General features: G+C 47.9%; 1 protein-coding gene across 1 annotated transcript; it reads left to right on the top strand.

Annotated features, from left to right (window-relative positions):
* Positions 1 to 3,368: 3,368 nt before the first annotated feature.
* On the top strand, positions 3,369 to 23,414 carry SURF4 (surfeit 4). Its single transcript, XM_060250440.1, has 6 exons — positions 3,369 to 3,622; positions 17,622 to 17,808; positions 19,734 to 19,810; positions 20,864 to 20,907; positions 21,272 to 21,458; positions 22,703 to 23,414. Exons 1-6 carry the CDS (start codon positions 3,575 to 3,577, stop codon positions 22,967 to 22,969), a joined length of 810 nt encoding a protein of 269 aa, XP_060106423.1. The 5' UTR covers positions 3,369 to 3,574; the 3' UTR covers positions 22,970 to 23,414.
* The last annotated feature ends 1,256 nt before the right edge of the window (positions 23,415 to 24,670 follow it).

The raw sequence follows: 24,670 nt of genomic DNA, 5'->3' as shown, positions 1-24,670 counted from the left end.
TTACCACTCTGCGGCATGGGGTCTTACAGCTGGAGATCAGTTGTAAAAACAGGAGATCTTCAGGCCACACCTGCAGGCTGGCAACCAACTCTTAATATGCTCCACTGAGGTACCTCTCCTCCCTGAACTTTGCCCTCCCCGTCCCCAAATCTCCAGGAATATCTCAGTCCAGAGTGGGCTCCCCTGCCTCTCTCCCAGAGGAAGTTTGGAGGGAGCCATTTCTGTCCGTAAAAGAGTTCCAAAACTGCAGGTGGGCAATAACTTTATTAGGACCAACCTAAAGTGAATTACTGAAGGCAGCAGGGAAAGAGGAGACCCAACATGAGATGGAACAAAGTTTGAGTCCAGTGGCACTATTAAGGCCAACAAATTTTATTTCTGGATATAAGCTTTCGTCTGCACGCACGCGTCTTTAGATATCTGAAGACATATGCATGCACACAAAAGATATCTGATGAAGTATGCATGCACACGAAAGGTTATATGCAGAATTAAACTTAGTTGGTCTTAATAGTGCTACTGGACTCAAAGTTAGTTCTGTTGCTTCAGACCAACATGGCTACCCACCTACCTGAATCTACCAAAATGAGATGGTGACTCAATAAAAGACGCCACAGCCCTCCGTTTGCAGGACGTGAAAATGGCTGCTAGCAACAGGGCATTCTGGAGAACACTGTTAGGGTCACCATGTGTCCAGATAGCACCTAACACACACAAAGAGGATTTTTTTTTTAAAGGGCAAACTTCCTGTGCATGTAAAAAAAGTAAAAACAGAACTTTGGTGACAAGAGGGAGTGTAGGGTTATGCGTGGCTTTTCTCCCCTAGGGGAATGTGGCAGAACAATGTTCCAGAATCTCTTTGTGGAAACAAAATTCTCCAAAAAATGTTTAAAATTTCGTGAGGAGCAACGTGTGTTTCTCCTTCATTTCCCTCTTGAGAGTTCCAGCATCTTTTTCCAGGAAAAAAAAACACCATTGTTTTATGTATGCTAATAAATGAATTCATAGAGCAAAATTGTGTGATGCCTTCATTAAGACCAACCAAAATATCACAAAATGTAGATATTTTGGTTGGTTCTAATAAAAAGCATTACATAAATTGGATATTGGCTTTGTGGACCAACAGGGCTGCTTGCAGCTACTGCTAACTGCCTGCCTGCTTGCCATAAAGAATACGCTGAGAGGCACATGCCAGCAATCAGCTGTCAGAATCAATGCAAATCTCCAGCAGAAAATGGTTCTCATGTCAGTTAGGCCTGCAATGGCTGCCTGTGTTTGGCGAGGGGCAAGTTCCTGTGGGTGGAAGCAACCCTGGCTCCCTGGGCGGAAGCAACGCAAATATATGGACAAACTCCACTGACAGAAGGCCATCATCTTTCATGCCTGGCCAGAATGCTACTGCCAGCATTCGAGGATGCACAGCCAGAAAAAGCCACCTGTGCTGTTGGTATGGATGCCAGGGAATCCTGCTATCCAGGAGTGTCAAACAAGTGGCCCAGGGGCCAAATCAGGCCCCCGAAGGGCTCCTATCAGCCCCCCCCCCGGGGCAGCTGGCTGTTATCTGCTTCCTTCTCCCTCTCTCGTTTCCTTCTGCATCACAGTTTGCTTTGCCAGGCTTGTGCAATTGCTTGCACAGGGGACCTTTACCTTTTACAGAGCAAAACCTTGATTTTCTCCATTGGTTCTTCCCCCTCCTGGTCCCCTGGGGAAGGAAAGAGCCAGAGCTTCCTTTGCCCAGTTCCCTGGATCCCATGGGAGAAATATGAAGAAAGCACCTTTAAGACCAACAAGTGCTAATGTCTAAAGTTTTTTTTAAAACACCTTTAGTCATGTTTGTCTATGTCCTTTAAAAAGTTTATCTCTGCAGCCTAATCTTAAATAGGTACACACATAGCCTGGCCCAACAAGGTCTCATTTATATCAATTCCAGCTCTCATAACAAATGAGTTCAACACCTCTGCCCTACACCCTTCCTAGCTGGCACCCACCCAGTGAATATTAGAAAGTGGGTGTGGCCATATGGGGCTTTTGAGCAGCATGGCTTCTGATTGGCCCTAAAGACTTGATTGGCTGTGCAACTTTTAAAAACATGGCTTGGGCAGCAGCTGTCACCGTAGCACAAGACAGGCAAGCCGTGGCAGCCATTTTGTCGCTGGGTCTGTGCCTCTGATGGTGTGCCAGAATTCCAAAGATGTCCACAGGCTTAAAAAGGTTGGGGATCCCCGATGTATGCGATGCTGCAATACATCTGTGTGCACAAAGACTATATGCTACAAACTGGAGTTCAGATCTCACTTCTGCCATGATATTCATAGGCTCTCTCTTTCAGGTCTAGAGTTGGCAGCATCCTGCTGGGGCCTGGAGTTCTCCTAGATTTATAACCCTCCAGGCCCTCTAGAGAGCCCAGGCTGGCCTGAGCTTGTAGGGACTCAGAAACTATGCAGGGTCAACCCTGGTTAGTGCAGGGGCAGGAGACCACCAAGGAAGTCTGGGGTCACTATGCGGAGGCAGGCAATGGTGAATCACCTCGGTTTGTCTCTGCTCTGACCTAGATGGCCCAGGCTAGCCTGATCTCCTTACATCTCTCTGAAATTTAGCAAGGTTGGTCCTGGTTAGAACTTCGATTGGGAGACCACCAAGGAAGTCCAGGATTGCTATGCAGAGGCAGGTAATGGGAAACCACCTCAGTGCCTCTCTTGCCTTGAAAACCCTACAGGGGTCACCATAAGTTGTTCCGGGGCAGCTTGAAGGCACTTCTCACCATCACTCCAAGGCCTCAGAGACCAGCTGCCCTGTAGGAAACGACAGCTTTAGAGGCTGGCCTTTGGAGCATTGCATCCCTTCTCCGGGCTCCACTATCCCCAGGCATTGCCTGCAAATCTCCAGGAATGTAACAAGGCTGAGTTGGCGATCCTACGTCTCAGCCCCCACCCGATCCACAGCCTGGGGCTGGTCAGAGTGGCCTGCCTTACAGGGTTGTCGCTAGGCCTCCGATTCAGTGGGAGCTCACAGGAGCGCAGCTCCTGAAGCCTTCTGAGAGTTCCACCTCCTTGTCCACGGACTAGTATGTGCAGCTGCATAACGATCCCCGGATGAGCTCCACCGCCTGTTTTTCTGCAAAAATGACCCCCGGTTGTCGCAGATGTTGCAGCAAGCGAATGTGTCGCTTTGGATTGGAACACCCAGGAAGCTCCATAGAAATGCGCGTGGGGAGGGGGAAGCTTCTACTTTTCATTCATTGTCTGGTGCAGCGCTGCTCTTCCCTGCCCTCCGGGACTCCTCGCGGGAGGCTGCCGTGCAGGGGAGCGAGCGAGCGAGCCCCTCTCGGCTGCACACGTGTCAAGGCAAGGCCCCGTTGCAGCGCGCCTCTCCCCAGGCGAGGCTCGGCGGCGCGCGCGCCCTTGCGCCCTTCTCCAGCGGCGGCGCCTTTAAGAGCTGGCCTACGTGGCAGTGGCGAGGAGGCGAGCGCCGGAGCCGGAGCCGAGCCCCTTCCTGTGCGCTCAGTCGCGCTCCAGCAGCAGCCAGCGGCGGCCGAGCGGGGCGGCCGAGCCACCTTCCTTTGCCGCCGGCAGCCATGGGCCACAACGACCTGATGAGCACGGCCGAGGATTTCGCCGACCAGGTGGGGCTGCCCGGCTGGCACCAGTGCCCTGCCCGGGAGAGGCGCTGCTGGGGACCGGGGGGGGGGGTCTCAGGGAACCAGAGGCCTGCATCTCCTGCACCCCCCCCCCAAAGGGGTCTCAGCCTCGGGCCAGCCCTTCCCTTGCACGCCCCCCGGCAGGAGGAGGGAAAGCAGCGCCGTGCCCTGCCCTGCCCTACCAGAGGGCCTTGAGGGGTCGCCTCTGGAATAATGGGTGTGCCTGGGCTTGCGGCTGGCTCCGTTGGTAGCTGAAGGCGCTGGGGTCTCCACTCTGCCTGCCAGCAGGCTCTGAGCTCTTTGCTCTTCAAGCCCCACCCCGCCACACACCACACACCACACACACTAACAGTGGTGAATGCCCTTCAGGGCATGGAGCCCCTCCTTGCAGGAAACTCAGCCAGCCCATGGAGGTGCTTCTTAGCAGCCCTCCGGCTTTCGGAGAGGTTTGTGTCGCGTTGACCATTTGCCCTTCTTCCAGTAAAGCTGCCTGGGGTTATCCAGCCCCAGTAGGAGTTGTGATTCTTTTGTTTCCAGAATGTGAAGTAGAAAGTTTGCGACATGCTGGAAGAGGGTTATAAATTGGTATTGTAGATCTGAGTGCGTGAGACTGGAATTGGTCTAATTGTGGAGGACTGGATTCTTCCCGTAGAAAAGATGTGTGCAAAACCCCCATGCTTCCTAGGAGAGCACAAAGAGCGTTTTCTGCAGAACCCATTTGTGAGAAGCTGTTAAAACGGGGCATTCTTGCATGGTTTGTGGTCTTCAGGGTTGTGGCATTCCCTCTAAATAAGGGGGGAAGTGTCAGATGAAGGGTGGCATTTCCTTGGAGACTGGGACCCTATCAGGAGGCCACTCAAGGGGTGTGCAGGCTGGTGGATGCATGTAGTACAAAGTTGACATCTTTCTAGGGTTATGAGCAAGGATTCAAAGAAGGGTAACCCATAGAGTTATATGACCTGCCTTCTGGAGCGTTGCCTCTTTCCAGTCTCCTGGTTAAAAGGGCACTCACAGAAAATGATTCCAGCCAAAAATCAGATGTGATTATTCATTCTGTCAGTTGACGAAGCGACTGTCTGCCCTGGATGGGAAAGAGACCAGCCAAGGGCTTTCTTTTCCTGTAGCCCATCTGTGTGAATGAATGACGTTGCCTTGGTTTTATTGCCACAGCCCTCCTAGGGTGCCTGGTTCCTTGCCAGGCCTACAATAAGTGACAAACGTGGACTAGGAGGATGAGGGGGGAGGCGAGAAGCTAACCCAGGCAACTTGTCTGGTCTCCCTTTGACAAACAAAATGTCCATATGGTATCTAACATCAGTAAGTATAATAGAGGAAATGAGAGTGCAGCAAGCAGCTGCTGTGAGGTTCTGCTTGTTCTCCATTAATGCTCAAGTACACAGCTGCTGAGGCACACACTTGGATTTCCAGATACGTACAACCAACACCATCTCCCAGTCACCTGTAAACTGTCCCTGTAAAAGTGTATTGAACCAGAAGACAAGTCAGTCACTTCTTGCTCTGTGAGAGTGAACAGATGTCTACGACAGGCCACGGTTTAAGCAGCTTTATGTGTCTGGCAGGTCCTGAACTAAAGGAACCAGATGGTGGTGGTCGTGGGTGTCTTTTTGTGCAGAGGGGTATGCACACGCACCCAGTGGAAGTTTTGCCCTGGAGTGGCAAATGATTGCACATAATCTAAGATAACTTGCGCTTCTGGGTTCAGAAGAGGGGGAAATGGTCCCTTTGTGATAGAACCCTTAACCGTGTGAGCCCAGTTTACCCCAGAATGAATCGCCTTCAACCTGAAACCAGGGTGGTGCTAAGTAGTTGAAGGTGTGATAGCTGGCAGTTTAGCTGGACTCCTCTATTGTCTGGACAGACCAGCTGTATTGTGGGATAGCGCTGGTCCGGCGGAGGTAGCTGGGTTACTTCTATTGCAGCAAATGCAAACAGAGTCCAGGGGCACCTAAAAGACTGCATTTATTTCAACAGGGAGTTTCTCAAGTTCCTTGGCTGCATCCTCCCAATGGATGAATCCTTCATGCATCTGATGAAATGAGATCTGACTGAGGAAAGCTTGTGGGGGAATAAATGTTGCTAGCCCTTAAGGGGCAGTTGGTCTCTGGTGTAATGCTGTGCTGTGAGGTGGTGTGCTGGAGGGCACAGGGCCAGTGCTTGTCTGAATGCGTAGTGAGGGGCTCCAGGTGGAAGTATGCCTCTTCTCGCCCCCCTACACTGGCCTCCCCCTTTTGCACGCAGTGCAAGTCCTCCATGACCCTTGCCTCCTCATGAGGCCAGAAGAGCACCCTTGTGCTTCCAACTCATGCCCTGTGCAGTCTGAAGTAGAGCTCCCACTGCAGCCCTTTGCGGTCATAATTCCCTGCCATGCTGTGCCCATCCTCCCCCATCTGGTGCAAAACCTCAGGTTGGGATCCTGCTCTTAGCTAGGGGCCCTGGGGGGAGAGGGCCCATTTAAATCATGCAGGAGGCTGGTGACTGCTCCTGCTGCCCCTCTCACATGATTTGGACCCTACCAATCAGCTGATTTGTGGACCTTTTAAATGGCATGGGAGGGACAGCAGCTGCTCCTGGGTGCCCCTCCCATACAATTTAAATCATGCAGGAGGGAGAGGGGCAGTCCGGGGGAGAGGGCCCCCCAAAACTCTCAGGGGCCAGGCCCCATGGGCCCCTGGTTAGCTACGGGCCTGCCCCCGCCTTACTGTTTCTTCCCTTCTGACTCTGGAGGCACAAACAGCTTTCTGTGTATTGCAGAGTATTGTTCCCCTTTGGAATCCACAGGCAAGTTACCTTGCAGGTAACAGCAGGTTCCCATGTAGCAGTTGATCTTCGTCTTTGCCCAGTTTGACGAGATCATCTCAGATCCTTGAAAACATGACCAGAGAGGCTTTTTGTACATTTGCCTGCTGGGAGACCGTGTGCAGAAGGGCTCCTTCAACACCTTGGCTGCCAAATGGAAACAAAGTCTGGTGGAAGCACCTTAAAGACTATGAGATTTCACAAGTTAGACCCCACTTCTTCAGATATAAATTGCCAGACGGAAGCAATTTTGTTGCTTGCCCGAAATGATAACTTATTTGCACCCAGTTTTAAAAAACGGACTTTCTCCTTAGTGCTCCACCCTCTCCCAAGATCTTATGGCACCTTAAAAACTAACAGCTTTTTGCAGCGTAAGTTTTAGTGGGCTAGAGACAAATTCTTTGGACGTATGTGAGGGAATTGGCTTGGTCTGTGTTTGAGCCAGGGAGCACAAAGGCGAAATGAAAGTATGACTCAGCAGCAGCACTTGGTTAGTTTTACAAAAATCTGAATTCTCTGTTGAGAGGTTTCTTTGAAGGTTAGCGTTGAAGCTTTTACTGTTTCCTGTTGGCTGCTTTGTGGCAGAGGGGCTCCCGTATCCCTTAGATGACCTGGCTTGCATACTAGAAGCCACCCGGTGCCCACGGGAGTCCTTTTCCAATTCAAAAGTCTGCTGTCGAGAAGAGACCCTTGAGAACTGAGAAAGAGCAGGCAAGGTGGGTTGCATAACTTTTTCTCCACCTGCAATTTACACTATTTCCAGTTGCTTCCTCCCCCCAAATAACTCTTCCTCTCTGTGGCTGCAGATATATATTTGCCACATCCCCAGTGCAAATCCTCACAGAGGGGAGAAATGCCATCCAGGGGTGATTTGAGGTGGAGAAATTGCAGTTGCGGGAACGGTCAATAGACTCCCTTTTCCTTGCCACCTCTGCTCTCTCTTTTCCAGAAGAGGCTGCAGGTTTTCAAAAAGGGAGCCATTGGGCTGGTTTGGCCCTTCAGCTCTAGAAACCCTGGATTCTCATATCTATGATGACTCAGATTGCAAAGGCAAACTGTGCATCCATCCTCTCCTGATCCCTCCTTTTTTCCATGTTTCCACAGCTGATTCAGACATAGCAAACTACCACCTATACTGCTGCTGATAACAGTGGACTGCATAACCGTATGGTGTGTAGAGATTTGCAAAATAGGGGGTTATGTGTCTGGGCTGCATGCATTTACACAGTTGGCAGGCAGACGCTCATAACAGAATAAGTATTAGTCTTTAAGGTGCCCCTGGCCTTCTGTGTGTTCTTTGAGTAAAGAGGAATTCCTGAAAAATATTCGTTCAGATGAATAGAGAGGCAAATTGTGCATCCTAAAAAAAATCAGTGGCGCAGAGTAGTAAAGCTGCAGTATTGCAGTCCAAGCTCTCTGCTCATGACCTGAGTTCAATCCTGGCGGAAACTGGGTTCAAGTAGCCACCTCAAGGCTTACTCAGCCTTCCCTCCTTCTGAGGTTGGTAAAATGAGCCCCCAGCTTGCTGGGGGGAAAGTGTAGATGACTGGGGAAGGCAGTGGCAAACCACCCCGTAAAAAGTCTGCCATGAAAAAGTTGTGATGCGATGTCACCCCAGAGTCGGAAATGACTGGTGCTTGCATACCTTGACCTTTAACAAAACCTGGTTGGTCTGCCCTGTCACCAGCTAAAATAATTGGAAGGAAAAATATGTTGGCCAGTAAGTTCTGAACAGGGACATCCCAATTCTGGCTGCTCTGGGTAGCCAACCAGTATTTGTGGTTGCCACTAATACTGCCACCTGGTACTCCCTCTAAGCTGCAGAGACTTGTGAACAAAAATTCGACTTCATGAGCATTACTGGCATTAAAGTTGTGAGCTACTGCAAAAATTAATTTGCTCTGGGGCCATTTCTTCTGAGCCAAGACAAAAATCTGTGAGCCAGAGGCTAAAAAACTAACTCCGTTTAGAGGGAATGCTGCTGCCACCTTTGTCCAGAACTTTGTCCAGATCTCTTTGCACTGGACAACCAAGAGCGGGGAAATTGCTGGAGGGATATTTATGCTGTTCATTTAGCGAGGGGCTGTGGCTCATTGGTAGAGCATCTGCTTGGTTTGCAGAAGGCTCCAGGTTCCTGATCATCTCTTGTTTAAAAGATCAGAGAGTAGATAATGAAAAGACCTTTGCCTGATAACCCTGGAGAGCTGCTGCTTATTAGAACAGACAGTATAAGGCAGCTTTGATTTGAATCAATACAAGGCAGCTTTGTGTGTGTGTTCATGTGTACCGATGGGCTTTGTATAGTCTTTGTTTAAAAAGCACAGCACTGAATTTGGCCAAGTATATAAATTATACGAATTAACCACATTTGCAGATTTTCTTGTTTTAGTATTGCCCAGTTTGCTCATCACAGGGGGAAGGGGCACTGAAGCCAAACTACTGGCAATTTCAGTCACCTCTGTGGCCTCTGCTGCATTCTCCACACTCTCAAGAGCATCTCTTTGCAACTTGCAGAGGCTAGCAAGGTGCTTCTTATGTCATGGGAAACCTGAATTATTTCATGGGAAACCCAGGGCTGCATGCTGTGCCACCCCTCCCTTGTGCACTGAATCACAGCCCTGGTAATGCCAGCCTCCTTCTCTCTTGGGTGCTTCTCCCAGAAATTGCACAGATAGAAGAAGATGATGATGATATTGGATTTATACCCTGCCCTTCACTCAATCTCAGAGCAGTTTATAGTTTCCTTCATCTTCCTCCTCCCCAACAGACACCTCGTGAGGTGGGTGGGGCTGAGAGAGCTCTTCCCAGAAGCTGCCCTTTCAAGGACAATCTCTGCCAGTGCTATGGCGGACCCAAGGCCATTCCAGCAGCTGCAAGTGGAGGAGTGGGGAATCAAACCCGGTTCTCCCAGATTAGAGTCCGCACACTTAACCACTACACCAATCTGGCTCTCACAAGGACAATCTCTGCCAGAGCTATGGCTGACCCAAGGCCATTCCAGCAGCTGCAAGTGGAGGAGTGGGAAATCAAACCCGGTTCTCCCAGATTAGAGTCTGCACACTTAACCACTACACCAATCTGGCTCTCACAAGGACAACTCCTGCGAGAGCTATGGCTGACCCAAGGGCATTCCAGCAGCTGCAAGTGGAGGAGTGGGGAATCAAACCCATTTCTCCCAGATTAGAGTCTGCGCACTTAACTACCACACCAAACAAGCAGAAACCGAGCACTGGGTGACTTGAGGCGAAATGGTTCTCTGCCTCGGCCTCGCTGGGTGGTGGGAGGCAAGAGGATCCCGTCCTGGCAGCAGTGGCCAGCCCATCAGGTTTTCAAGGCAAGAGACATTCAGTGGTGGTTTGCCATTGCTTGCCTCTGCTGAGGTAGAACTTGGTGGTCCCCCATCCAAGACCTAACCAGGGCTAACCTTGCTTAGCTGCTGAGATCTCATGACATTGGGCTGGCCTGGTAGCAGTGGCAGTAGCGAAAACGAGTTCCTTAGAGCCCTTTTGCACCCCCATTATGGTAGGCAGTGACAGAAGGAAGGGGATGCCCACAATGCAGCACTTGGGCCTCTGTTGACTGTGCTGTGGCAAAGGCATCTGTTGGGTGTTTGCCATCTGCTATTAGAAACGAGTTATACCAGGGGTGGCCAAACTGCAGCTAAGGAGCCATACGCAGCTCTTTCACACGCATTGCGCAGCTCCTGGAGGTCAAGGGGGAACTTAATGCCGGCTTACTCTCAAGTAAGTGTGCTTGGCATTGGGACCTCAGTCAGTCTGTGAGTGCTGACCCGTCGGTAGGTGACGATTTCTGCTGTGTGTGAAGCGGGGAAGGAGGGGGAAATAGGCAGGCTTGCAAGCTCTTCTCCGCCACAGAGGTTGCCCAGAGACCTAGAGTGGGAAACAAGAGCTGAGGGAGTTATTGGAAGGGGGGACGGAATTAAAGAGGGTGGTGCAGGGTTCCCTCTTCGTTTCATAGCTCTTGTAGGAGCTGTGTTGACTAACCTTGGTCTCAAGGCAAAGAGAGCTGCATAATGATGCAAATGGTGGTCAGTGATTTATATGGTATGTGTGTGCAAATCTTTGTGTGCAAAGAAAGTATTGAGTTTTAATAAAGACATGGGTGTAATATTTGCTCATGTCTTGTGGCTCTGAAAAATCTGATATTTATTCTATGTGGCTCTTCTGTTAAATGAGTTTGGCCACCCCTTAGTTATACAATCTACATGGGTTAATTAGGGGCTTAGAGAAGGGTATAGCAGGGTCAAATCAGAGGTTCATTCGGTCAGGGCTTTTCACAACAAGCTTGCTTGCGATCCGCTGAACCCACCTGAACAGTGCTCTGAGGGTATCCGTGGAAAAGAAAGCAGCCATTTTCTTGTGACTGTGGTTTTACGTCTGTTTCTATATAAAGTCCAAGTATCAGTTAGTCATGCTTAGAGTGACCAAGAGATGGACAGGGGCAGTGCTGTACTGACAGACACGGGTGGCAGCTGCCAGCCCTAGGAAGCTGGTCTCTGCTTCTGCCCACAGTCGTGGGGACAAGTCTCTTTGAAAGGCCCCCCTCCATCCTCCTCTCCCTTTCTCTGTTCACTCTTATGAGAAGAAGAAGAGTTGGATTTATACCCTGCCCTTCACTCAGAGCAGCTCACAATCTCCTTCCCTTCCTCTCCTCACAGCAGACACCCTGTGAGGTCAATGGGGCTGAGAGAGCTCTGGGAGAACTGTGATATGCCCAAGGGCACCCAGCAGCTGCATGCGGAGGAGTAGGGAGTCAAATGCAGTTCCCCAAATTAGAATCTGCCACTCTTAACCACTATATCAAACTGGCTCTCAAGAAATAAATAAGAAATAAATGGTTGTATCAGAGAGCCAGTTTGGTGTAGTGATTAAGTGTGTGGACTCTTATCTGGGAGAACCGGGTTTGATTCCCCACTCCTCTGCTTGCAGCTGCTGAAATGGCCTTGGGTCAGCCATAGTGGTTAAGTGAGCAGACTCTTATCTGGGAGAACCAGGTTTGATTCCCCACTCCTCCACTTGCAGCTGCTGGAATGGCCTTGGGTCAGCCATAGCTCTTATAGGAGTTGTCCTTGAAAGGGCAGTTGCTGTGAGAGCTCTCACAGCCCCACCTACCTCACAGGTTGTCTGTTGTGGGGGAAGAAGATAAAGGAGATTGTGACCCCTCTAAGACTTGGAGATTCAGAGTATAGGGCGGGATATAAATCGAATATCCTCCTCCTTCTTCTCCCCCCCCTCCCCTTTTTGGTGGTGCTGATAAAAACCTGTCTTTCACCTCCCGGATGTTGTACGGCTGCAGCGTTTCATTGCCACTTCCTTCCCCTCGATTGCAGTGATAGGCATTTTGCTGATGCTGAAATAAAGTGTAAAACAGGTTAAGGAAGACATAACATAAAAAGCTTGGCTGTCTCCCAGCTTCACAATGGAAGGACAGATGTGCTGATTAGTAAATCAAACACCAGCTCTGCTGTCAGCCTTGCTCCTTCACTCACACTTCAAGCAGACTCCCTGCTTTAAAAAAAAAAAATTGGTACTCCATGCAATTTATCCCTTTGGAAAGAGGCATTGAGGTGTAGTGGTTAGATCAGGGGGCCTGGGTTCAAATCCTCACTCTGCCTTGAAGTACACTTGGTGACCTTGGACCAGCCTAACCTACCTTTTTGGGTAAGGGCAAAACCACAGGACCATGCTCCTGGAAGATCACATCATGCTGTTCTTTTATTTTCTTTTTTTGTAAAAAGGCAAATCTCAAGAATGTGGCCCTCTGCCATGGGTATGTGTGTGAGTGATATGACTGGCACCAGCCAATCAGTGCTGGGCACAGCACACTTCTGTTTCAGCTTGCAGTTATTTTTCCCATGGGCCAGCTGCACATAAAACTGCCTGTATTTTGTCCCAAGCACTGTGGAACAGGCTGATTTCTCAGTGTGGAAGAATGACTTGTGGGGGAAAGTTTAAGAAACACCTCCCCTGATAAGAATTCAGATTGCTGAATTCTGTGAGAAGGAGAACCTACAAATTGTTGTTTAGTTCTATCCAGTTGTAAACCAGTGCGTGTGTGTGAGGGGCAGTGGCAGGGCTTGTCGTTATTCCATGTTTTCTGTGTCATTGACTTCATATTTGCTCTGCCATTTTGATCCCTTCAAGCTGCCCCTGTGGCTGTTTAATATGAAGGCAAGGTGGGTGGATGTCCTCAAAGTAAATAAATTCAAGAGCTTGACTGGCAGTGTGGCGAGCCAGTGGTTAAGGTGTTTGGTCTAGACTGGATTTGAGGATGGGTGGTTAGGGAGCCCAGTCCAAATCTCCATTCAACCATCATGGACACCTACATGAGGCTGCCTTCTACTGAAGGAGTCCCTCAAAGTTAGGACTGTCTACTCAGACTGGAAGTGGCTCTCCAGGTCTCAGGCAGAGAAAGGCCTTTCCCATCACCTACTGCTGAATCCTTTTACCTGGAGAGGCCGGGGATTGATCCTTTCAAGTGAAGATGCTGGAGAGTGAACCTGGGACCCTGGGCATGTCGAACAGATGCTCTTCTCCTGTGCCACAGCCCCTCCCCTAACCAGGAATCCTAACCATTTGGCCATACAGGAAAAGAGCTGTAGATCATCAAATCAAGTTTCTGGGGACATGGTGATGTTCAGCGTATGTTTTAACCTGATGAGCTGCAGAAACTGCTGCTTAGTTGAGTGATAGATGGTGATAAGGGGCCTTGCCTAGCATGACTCAAAATGCAACTTTTTGCCTACCCAGCTTGCCTCTTCCTGCTTCAACTGCTTCTTGGGAGGGCTCAGTTTCATAACTTGGCCCAACCAAAGTGGCATTTTTCCGAATTACATCCCTTCAGGCTCTGTGTGTGTGTGTGTGTGTGTGTGTGTGTGTGTGTGTGTAAGGGAAGCAGGAGCTGCTTTCCTGGCATGGTATTTGTTTTTTTTAAATGATATGCTGCTTTTGGTAACAAGTTGTGTCTCCCCCCCCCACCCCCACAGCACAGTTGAGTCCTGTGGAGAGGACTTTGACCCTTTGCTCCAGTGGGTCAAAATAGTAAATAGCTTTCTTTAAACAGACAGTTGAAAATAGCTAAAAGGGTTGCTGTGCAGAATGCCCCTGGCACCCTCTCAGTGGGCAGCAGGGACTCAGCCCCAGATCTTCTCTCTGAGATGAGCAGCCAGCAGAGGCTTAGCAGGGGGGATGGAAAACAGCAGCAAAGCCTCTCGAGGAAAAGGTGGAAGAGGTCTCTACCTGGCTGCGGGAAGTAATTGAGAGAGCCAGCAGGGCAGTGGGCACCCCTGTTTGCTACTGCCCTCGACAGAACCTACCAACAAGTTGCATCTAAAGCACCAAGTCCTTGAAAACTGCAGACTGACCCTTCCTGCCTACAGAATTCTGACAGGAAAAGGAACATTTGCCAGTTCCTGGGAAGGTCTGATCCCCTGGCAGAAAGAGCCTTGGTGCAGTCTCCGAGATAGGCAGCCCCTCCTAGAGAAGTTGCAGTCTCCCCCCCCCCCCCCCCCCCGTTATTTGTTTGTTTAAATACAGGTTCATCAAAAGTCTCAGAGAAAAAAAGGCCCATCACTCTGCCAGGGGTCAAACAGCATCCGCTAAAAATCTTATTAGACCTGATACCAAGAGAAGAAGCGGTAAAGGGTGGGATAGACCAAAGACTTGGATGGCCGAACCTGCAAAGTCGTCGTCCCTGGTTAGTCCTTGGAGGGGAGAACCCCCAGGAAGCCCAGGGTCACTATGCAGAGGCAGGCAATGACCAACCACCTCTGTTTCTCTCTTGCCTTGGAAACCCTACGGGGTTGCTGTAATTTGGCAGTGAATTGATGGCATGTTCTACTATACATAAAACCAAACACAGGCCAGTACCTTTGCTCCACTGATAATGATATACGTAGTTTGGAATCATGCACCAAGAATACATCCCCAGTGTTTTATATAAAATAGATCAGCTGTATGAAAATGTATGATGTGATTTGTCATTATGTTCTTAAAATGTGTTGGTTCCTTGTATTTTTTTAACTGGGTTATTTATGAAATGTTGTAATCAAAGATGCTGAATTCAGGAGATTAGATAAAATTAAATTCTCTCCCCTGTATTTTTGTAGAATCAGCATATATTCCTTGTAGATTATGTATTTTTGGAACAGAAAAGGTCACAGGTCTCTGCTTGGTGGGGCCAAGACATGTCTGAGCCATAACTCAAGACAGTTTTTGCTAGGGTGTGGGGGATGTATCTGGAGTTAAACCTTTCCCTTTCATTTATCGTAAACGTTGACAGTAGAAGTGAAAAAGGAAGGATTTAATATAAATATTGCCTCAGATACCTTCCTCTAAAAAGTATTGGTTAGTATATGGATCCCGCAATGTCTCATCAGTCTTTACCAGAATTTCTTGTTTCTTGTGGCAAAACACTCCTGAACAAAGTGGAAGATCAGAGGAAGAATGTGAGTCTGTGTTGGTAGAATGTCACAGGAAAATCAAATTTTATTCCCATCCCAAATGAAATTGGCTCTTTTTTTACAAGTTGTAATATGTTTAGAGGTAACACTGCTAATTTTTGGAGCAGTTATAATATCAGGGGTAAAATAGCAGCCAGGAAAACTTGATTATATCCCATTCCTCTGGATCTTTCCTGATTTAATGATTTTAGATGGTTACTTATCTATGTTCAGAGGTTACTAAGTGTTTTTCTGTAGTGGAAACACATTAAGGTTTGAATTTAGCAGAATGTTAATCTTTAGTTAGATTAATAACTGAGATTTCAGATTTTGTACAGTTGACACAAAACCCTGATATTTCACCACAATCTTTTAACCAGTGTGGCTTCATAACTGTGTCCAGAACGAGCAGCCTGGTTTTTATGAGATTTCTTATCTGCATACCTCCCCCGAGTCCTTAGCAATGATGGAGCTGAGGGACGCGAAAGAACTTCTGCGCATGAGGTTGGTGGCGCTCGAATTGAGATCTGCCAGAGCTAGTCTTTCTGTGCACATTTTCTTAGGGAAGCAAGCCAAAGTGCTATCCCCGGCCAGATATCTTTTCAATATTACTATCCCAAAATATCGGATAGCTTTCTCAAAAGCACGGCTCAACGCTCTTTTTTCATCGGTGCTTTTGGGTTGTTATGCCGGGCGCCCATATCTGGAAAGATTGTGCCCCTGCAATTGCAATGAGGTTGAAACAACTTCCCACATTGTTCTGCAGTGCCCAAACTACAATGACTTGAGGGCAAGACTAATCTCTCCGATTCTCGGGGTCCTTGGTGGGCAGGCAGGAGGATGAGCAAATTGCCTTCCTCCTGTCTGACGCTCATTCTGATGTTTCTTCTAAGCTTGCTCGTTTCTGTTACGCTGCTCAGTTGGAAAGGAGGGAAATTGAGAGTGTAAATCTTGGTTATGGGTTTTAATAATATATGTATTAGTAGGAGTTAGGAATTTTGTGTAAGAGGTGATGGGATTGTTTCTATTCTTTATGTTTTGTTTGTATTTTTAAGCTGGTCGGATGACCGTAAATAAAGAACTAACTAAAAATCCAAAACTAATTATCTGCATACCTTGCTGCTTCTGTATTATAACAGTTTTTAGCAAGTCCTTTTGTGGATGAGTGTGAAGAAGGATAATTTATGATTGTTGTTATCAGCAGCAGCCTCCTTTGTAGTCCACCTTTCTCACTGGGGCCTGGCGCAGATTACAAGTGTGATGAGAACTATCCAGTCCAGTCATCAAGCGGATTACAAAGTATGATGTAAAAACATTTGAACCTAACAGCAGAAATCCCCAGTAAAAACCAAACAGGGCACCAGGCTAGGTGGAGGACAGGTACATGGAAGACTGCTCCGTCAAACAGAGAGCGGAATGCAAAATGGGATAAAATAATTCAGTCTAACAGCAAAGGTTCTTAACAAAACAAAATAAGGTTGTGGGGCTTAGAGTGGAGAATTGCTGTCTAAGGCAGCAAAACAATGTAGGCACATTTTATCCTGCATAGAAGTCGCCTCCTGTTTACCTTCCACATTTCCATGAAGCATCTGATATAAAGCCTCATTTGTTCTCACAAACCCTGTGCCAAATTTTCATCTGCCTAAGTAAATTAAGTAAATTTTGATCAAAGGCCTTTTCTGAATCTAGTGACAAGATTTTTGGGGCAGTTTGGGGAAAGATCAAAGTATCCAGCATTAACAATTCTTCTCATTGCAGAACCTTGATTATGCTTCTAAAGACCCATAGAGCTCCTGGAGCACAGCTTGCATTTTGATGAACTGGTCTCTTTTTAGTGCAAGGAACCCTTGCGTTGGTGACCATTCCAGTATCATGTAGCAGTTGGTTGCAAAGATTCCCTGAAGCCGTGCTCTGTTGCCTGATGCTTTAAATTGATGATTTTAAATTCTTGTATTTGGAGGGTGGGGGGGAATCCCCATCTTCACTCTCCAGCCCTCACAAAACACACATCACTTTGTGGTTTCTTATAAATCGCTGTCATGCTGCTTAGACTCCATACCCCTCTACTGAAAAGTCTCCGTCGTTAATACCGGAATCCCACGTTGTACTAATTTCTGCCTTCACCAGTACTAGAGGATAATGCAAACGTGCCGGTGTTAATGGGGCATGAGAATGTGAGAGTGTTGTGAGAAATCATATCGGCCCACGGAGGTTATTGTCTGCTACATTTTTGCATAAATCACAGCTCTGGCTTGACCTTGTTTGGCTAGCCTCTGTTGGCAGTGAGTGGGTAAATTTGTGGAGCTTCTGCATCATCTGTTGACTGGATTATTCATCACGTCCAGTGCAGAGATGCAGAAATGCCTGTCCTTAGGTGAGGCTGCCCACTGTGTCTCTGCATGCGTCAATTTTCTGCAAAGTTCCCTCCTTGTAATTGTGCCTAAACATGGGTTGGGCTACTTGGTAGGTAAGACTTCGGTGCAGAGTGAAACATGCTTCCAAATGTAATTTTATCCACTGCTGGGGGTTAGAGGAACACTGGTAATTCCAGGAGGAAACCCTTTGGGAGGCTTTCTTTGTAGAACAACCTGCCCCCCCCCCCATGTTACACAGGAAGGTAGATGGCACCCAAGTGTCACACCTTGGCGGCTCTGCCTTGCTCCTTGCCTGATCTTCACACCTGTGTCCTCCTTTTTCTTGTGGCAGTTCTTGCGGGTGACAAAACAATACCTCCCCCACGTAGCCCGGCTCTGCTTGATCAGCACGTTCCTCGAAGACGGCATCCGCATGTGGTTCCAGTGGAGTGAGCAGAGGGACTACATTGACGCCACGTGGAGCTGCGGCTATTTCCTGGCCTCCATCTTTGTCTTCATAAACCTCTTTGGACAGTTAAGTAAGTGGTCCCAAATGGCTTGTATGACTCTGTGTAAAGAGACATTACAAACACAGAACCAGGAAACCTTGAATTCTAAGCTCCAACTTGCTGTTGCTGAGCACAGCTGGAAGAATAAGTCCAGGTTTCGATACTCTGGTGTTTCATTGGGCTGAAAGAGATTTACCTCACAAAACAGTTGTGCTATTAAGACAGGGATTTCAATAAACTTCACACAAAGAGTGCAACTGTCCCCACTCTGACCTTCAGGAAAGTGGTGTTTCGAAGGATGCAACCGTTGTGGAGGCTGCATTTGACCACCCTCTTCTCTGTCATCCTCTCTTATACACTCCAACCTCCTATTCTTACTCTGGGGCACACTTGTTGTTTGATTCTTTTTCTGTCATCATGCATATTAGTGAAGAGAAAATGGAAACTGCTGTATGACTTGGGAGATATTGTTTCTAGAGCTGGTTTCCAAAATACAGGTCAAAGCCTTGCCTCACTGAAGTTGGTTCTTCTAGGAGTTGCTTGATGGTGGTTTTGGTCAGTGGTACAACACTATTTTGGAGTCTATTAGCGCCTCAACTGGACTTGAATCTAGCTACTCTGCAGATGTTATCCTACATAGGAGAATGTGTATACCTACCGTCTGCAGTCAAATCTCTTGTTTTGCCTACTGAGATAACACACTTTGTTACATTCATCAACTGTGACAGCACATGAACAAAGTCTGAGTCCGGGGGCACCTTTAAGAAAGTTTCATTCAAGGTATAAGCTTTCATGTGCATGCACACTTCTTCAGATACGTTCTTTTTTCAAGAAAGCAGAAATATTAATGCAAGTAAAATACATAGAAATGTACAGTGCAAAGGGTAAATATTACAAGCTGTGAAAGTACCCCTTGTTTCCCACTAAACTTAGAAGGCAGACATGTTTGTTTTGCCACTGGGTGAGAACCTCCGTGCATGAGAAAGTAGATGCTACTTCAACAACTGTATGCTCAAAACCGCCTAATGGTGAACATTATACCACCTTTAACCACCTTCAGAATGGTCCATGCTGAATGAAGAAGAAAAGAGGGCAGAATCTTCTCATACTCATTAGAGGGCTGGATTGAGACCCACTTTTGGGTCTGACCCACAGATTGGGAAACACTGGTCTCCTAGGATTGGCTCAGCTCTTTTTGGTCTTTCCCAGCACTTGCTGCTGAAACTACCCCTCAGTTGAATTGCAGTTGAGGTCTTCACTGGGCGTAACAATTCAGGGTCTAAGGCAAAGGCTTCTCAGAAAACATTACCTTTGAGGAGGGGTCTGTAGGAGAAGGGAGGGGGGGAAGGCCCAGGTGTATGAAGCAGCAGAGGAGGAAGGATGGAATCATTTAAGAAAGCAGCTGATTGTTGGGAGGTTGTGGTCACAAGAGGAAATAAGGGAGAAAGAGAAGGACAAACCTGCCATTGGTTTTAATAACATTTATTGGTTTTGGTCAGTAAAAGCGGAAAAGGGCAAAGGGGAAGGAAGGTAAAGGGAAAAACATATATATTAAAAGTTTTACATAGCTCCACTGTAACATATTTCTCTTAGATTCTATTATTTCCATTTCATTATAACATTTCTGTAAACCTGTTATCAGTTGTTTTAAACCTTATATTACTTTGTAATTAGTACATTTACATCTTAAAAGCTATCTGCTCTGAGGGTGAAACACATAAACTTACAGAAGCTGTTCTGGGTGACAAACCTGTTGAAAGCTTTAACGTTTTGGCTGGTTAAATGTGCCCTTGCCCAGCAGGACCATCCTAAGGAGTTACTAAGAAGGAAGTCCTGTTGAGTCCAGTGGGAGTTGCCCTCTCCTACCTACAAGGGATGGCAGCCAGAGTGTGTTGATGATGTCTGGTCTGGAGCCATGAATCACGCATCTCTGTTTTCCCCCCTCCTTTTCTCAGGCGGCTGCATTCTGGTGCTGAGTAGGAACTTTGTCCAGTATGCCTGTTTTGGATTATTTGGAATCATAGCTTTACAGGTGGGTAGTGGCTGCAACTTCACCTCTCACCTTAGTGTGGTTTCTCACCGATTTTTCAAAAATGGTTTGGAGGGTGGCATGGAGGGTACCCTCCCCAAATGTTGTAGCAACTGCTGGCATTGATGGGTGAGTGATGTGGGGTGGGTACCTTGCTGCTCTGTGTGAAGACGGGATCATTAAAACAAAAAAGGTATTGGTAGAGATCGAGGAGGGAGAAACACATGAGCTCCATGGAGGAATGGCAGGCTTAAAATGTCAAAAAGTAAGTAACCTTAAATAGTAAGAATAATCTTTAATATTTTGAAAAGGGAACTCTCAACACACCTTGGCCTGGCTAAAGACCTCATGATTATGGAACAGACTGCACAGGGAGGTGTGCCTGACCCTCTCACTTCTCTCTTTAGGAGGCAGCCAAAAAGTCTTATTTAGAACTGTATGTAATGAAAGCGATTGCAATTTTAAAAATTTTGGGTTTATGCACTTTTTTGGGGGGGTTGGGGGAGTTATTTTATTTATCTACCTTCAGCTCCATAAGGGGGAAAGGCAACTAGTAAATGTTTGAAATCAATAAATGCATCCAAGTGCAGAGCAAAATCAGCCAAAGAGGAAACCCCCTGCCTGGCAGAGTTTATAATCCAAATGTTGGTATCGGGGGAGGTGATGAAGAGAGGAGCTAAAGGGAACTTGGCTGTGAGCAGATGAGGCAGGCAGAACTTCTCTGCCTTCCTTTGATTGCTCCGACTGAGTGGGCTGGCCCTTTAAATGGCTGGGAAAGTTCCCAGTGGGATGTCCCTCCGCAGGGCTGCTGGTGGACAGGAGTGAAGGCCACACCCCTCTTCTCCCCGCCCATGGCGCTGGTGGTGCATACAGGCAAGCTACACCAGCGGCCATTGTCACCATGACCTGGGTTCAATCCCTACCAGTGCCACAGGGCCCCCAGGGCTCTGAAATTTCCCCACTTGCCCTTGATCCCCCCAAGAGTTTTTTTAAAGCCCTCAATAGGAGCATGGCTCTGTCTTAAGAGTTTACTGACCTGTGGTTGTTTTCTCCTAGACAATTGCATACAGCATTTTATGGGACCTGAAGTTTTTGATGAGGTATGGGTAATTTTGATTGCCTTCTTTCATTAATTCAGACTTACATTTTGGTGGCTTCCAATTGGAGATGGAAGGATGGGGGGGCGGGGCGAAACCATCCACAGCAGCCTTGAGGGTTTTGCCTCTCTGGGCAGGCATATGTCTCTCCTCTGGTGAGACTTGTGCTCAGAAAAGAATTGGAACACCTGGTAAAAATCCTGATAACTTCGCATGTTTGAACTTCTGCCTGTATCTTTTGCTGCTGTTGTTGGATAGCACATATGCCTTGCAAGATCCGTTTGTCTCGCCAGATCTAGGTATTTGCATTTTTTGTTTTTGCTTTTACAGGGGTTTTTTTGCACTAACTCTGCCTCTTCCCTTGTAGGAACCTTGCTCTTGGGGGTGGCCTGCTGCTGCTACTGGCAGAGTCTCGGTCGGAGGGGAAGAGCATGTTTGCTGGCGTGCCCACCATGCGGGAGAGCTCCCCGAAGCAATACATGCAGCTGGGTGGGCGGGTGCTGCTAGTCCTCATGTTCATGACGTTACTGCATTTTGATCCTAGTTTCTTTTCGGTAAGTGCTTGGATCTTTAAAACAAACAAAAAACCACCACCTTTCACAAATGGTGAATCATAAGAGAATCTGTCTGTGGGTGACAGTGTGCCTATTTGGTTCCATCCAGCTCCTCTTAAGAGAGAGCAACTCTCAGCCTCTAGTTGCCTGTATCGTGGCCACGTAGCAAAGGCACCTGTGGGTCCATCCAGGGCAACTGGAGCAGGGCTTGAGCTTCCAAGGGTCAGCAGAAGCGACTTCATGTCACTTGATGGGACTGGGCCAAAACGGTTCATAGTGACTCCTAAAGGGGTTTCTGTCTTACCGCTTCCTGAGGTTCTTCTGATGTACTTTGACTGCCAAGAATCTTTAGTGTCTCAGATTGAAGTTTCCTTGCTTATGTCGAGAGCTCCCTTTTTAACAGGAGAACTTCGCCATGAGTTGAGAACGGTGGCATGGCCCAGGCATTCTCATTGCATGGCTTTTGGGTCCTGGAGCCGAGTGCTTCCTGAGTGCCATGCAAATACTTGTAGATCCAGGTTGGCAGCCCTGTTGGTCTGAAGCAATAGAACAAAGCAGTAGACAAGTGCACCTTTAAGACTAAGTTTTATTCATAATGTAAGCTTTCGTATGCTCTTAAGCAGACATTCCCACGATTCTACACTGCCCACTTATATTAAGAATTGCTGCTTCCATTCCCATTTTGTCTGATGAAGTCTGCTTAAGAGCATATGAAAGCTGAATAAAACTTAGCTGGTCTTAAAGGTGCACTTGTCTACTGCTTCGTTCTAATGCAAATGCTTAGTCCTTTGTGGTCAACAACTTGCTGCCTGTTACGTAGCGCATTCGAAGGAGGACCGGGTGTGTTTGTGCCACTTGGGCCCAGCTAAGCAGAAAAACCAGTCTGGGGTGGTGGGAAGGAGGGGGCTTCTCCTGCCAGGATTCCCTTACATGTTTTGTCACACTGCGGAGGAAAAAGCCTAATCCGGAGCCTTGTATTTTTGTGGGAGGCTGCCAGTGCTGCTAGCCACACTCTTAACTCCCCCGCTGAGGTTGGTGTCTCCCCCCTGAAACTGCAGTGTGTGCTCCTGTGCATCTTGTGTGTACTACCACAGCGTGTGCCCCTCTCAGGCTGCTTGGTGCCAGGGCCAGCCAGTCTGCCTCTGGGGCATCCACTTAGCAGGGGGGCGTGGGTGCCCTGTTCCAGCTTTAGAGCTCCTCTGATGTGGCACTGCCTCTCTTCTTTCCTCTCCGCCCCCCGGCAGATTCTGCAAAACATCGTGGGCACAGCCCTGATGATCCTAGTGGCTGTTGGCTTCAAGACTAAACTGGCCGCCTTGACCTTGGTCATCTGGCTCTTTGTCATCAATGTCTACTTCAACGCCTTCTGGACGGTCCCAGCGTACAAGCCCATGCACGACTTCCTCAAGTACGACTTCTTCCAGACCATGTCAGTCATCGGAGGACTCCTCCTGGTGGTGGCGCTCGGCCCTGGGGGGGTCTCAATGGATGAGAAGAAAAAAGAATGGTAGAAGGGGAGAGGACCCCCCCCCCCATCATCTCAGAGCCTGGGAACTGACTCGCAAGAGGAATTCATGGGAGAAAATTCCCATGCCAGCATTTTACATAGGTGTGCCCGAGTTCCCTTGTTCAAGGCACAGATTTTTCTGGAGTTTTTAAAAAGTGTCCAGCCGCACTGAGAATCCAAAATTTGATCATGCTTTGAGAGGAACGCTTGCCCAGGGTCACCGTTGTTCTCTCTCTTTTGTAATTCCCTAAAATTGGAGTAAAGAAACTGGCTAGCTGGGGCCACTGGGTGGGGGGCACACCACAGCCCCCCCCTTTTCTCTTTCATTTTTTTTTAAAAAAATTTAAACTACTGTGATCAGATAACCTGTTGTATACTTTTCAGTGTGATGGTTAAATTTTTTTTGTTTTGTTTACATTCTTGTAATTAAACAAGTCACCCCAGGTTGAGAACTGGCCCTCTGAGGGATGGATTGAGTGCAGCTGGTGCTAAGGGAAGGTGGGTTTATGAGATGCAGTTGGGGCCTGGTTCACCGAAAGAGCTTTCGTTTCAGCGTTATCCATTTCCTTGGGATGGGCTTCTGTTTTTGCAGCCAGATCATAGCTGCCTTCAGAGTTTTCAAGGCAAAAGACCTGCAGAGGTGGTTTTGCCATTGCTTGTTTCTGCATGAGCCTGGACTTCCTTCATGGTCTCCCACCCAAGCACTAGCCAGGGCTGACCCTGCTTAGCTTCTGAGATAGTGCTAATCTGCACTGGTCCAGTGCTGGGTAGGTGCTGAAATCTTTTCCCTTGAAATCATTGGGGTTTAAAGTTACCTGTGTTGGGCAGCATTGTAGAATACTACAGGGGCCTGTGTTAGACCTGCCCGTGAGCATCTGTTTAGAGCAGGGGTAGGGAACATTGGCTCTCCAGATGCTTTTTGCCTACAACTCCCATCAGCCCCAGCCATTGGCCATGCTGGCTGGGGCTGATGGGAGTTGTAGGCAGAAAAAACATCTGGAGAGCCATCATTCCCTACCCCCGGTTTAGAGGCAATCTGGATCAATCACATTAAAATTGGGAAAGGCTGTACCAGAGGAATCCTTCTCTATGCTTTTAAACAAACAAGGAGAGCATCAAAGCCCATTCCACGGTAGCTTGGTTTGTTCAGATCCACATTTTATTTGAAAAGTGTCTCTGGGATCTGTTGCTCTGAAGCTGGGGGAGGGAAGCAGACATTAGCACCATTGAAGCCCCTCCGTGTGCATCAGCAGCAGCCTCCCTTGCATCTAATTCCAGTTCTGCCACCAGGGGCTCAGTCTCAGAAGCAAAACAGGACCAGGACAATCCTCCCCTCTTGGGCCACTGCTGCGGCCAGCCAGCTCCAAGCTGGCGTGACCTAGCAGCAGACAACACTGTCACTCCCAAATGATTTTTTTTTAAAAAACTGTGTCTCCGGAATACTTTTGATTAGGACTAACCAAATGATGCATTGAGCTTTTGAGTTCATTACAACCTTCCTTGAGGCTGGATAAAATGTTTCCAAAGAGAAATTCGTCAGGATGAGTCCTGGAGTGCTGTTTTAAGGCTAAACATACCCAACCCCGTCTGTCCCTTTTTCTGCTAGAAGGAAGCAGAGAACATGGTTTAGTGGTCATTTTGAACTGTTGGTGTTTCCAGAATTTATCTAACAGTACCCCAAGGAGGGCACTGTTCATCTTAAAGA

This window comes from Heteronotia binoei, chromosome 12, assembly GCF_032191835.1.
Source record: "Heteronotia binoei isolate CCM8104 ecotype False Entrance Well chromosome 12, APGP_CSIRO_Hbin_v1, whole genome shotgun sequence".
NCBI classification, from domain to species: Eukaryota; Metazoa; Chordata; class Lepidosauria; order Squamata; family Gekkonidae; genus Heteronotia; species Heteronotia binoei.
This window is presented reverse-complemented; position numbering and strand designations above follow the sequence as displayed.

Excerpts from the sequence above, each read along its gene's own strand:
- SURF4 (XM_060250440.1), top strand. The coding sequence starts at position 3,575 with ATGGGCCACAACGACCTGATGAGCACGGCCGAGGATTTCGCCGACCAG. Across the intron at positions 3,623-17,621 it reads CCGAGGATTTCGCCGACCAG|TTCTTGCGGGTGACAAAACA; the intron begins GTGGGGCTGCCC and ends TTCTTGTGGCAG. Across the intron at positions 21,459-22,702 it reads TTGATCCTAGTTTCTTTTCG|ATTCTGCAAAACATCGTGGG; the intron begins GTAAGTGCTTGG and ends GCCCCCCGGCAG.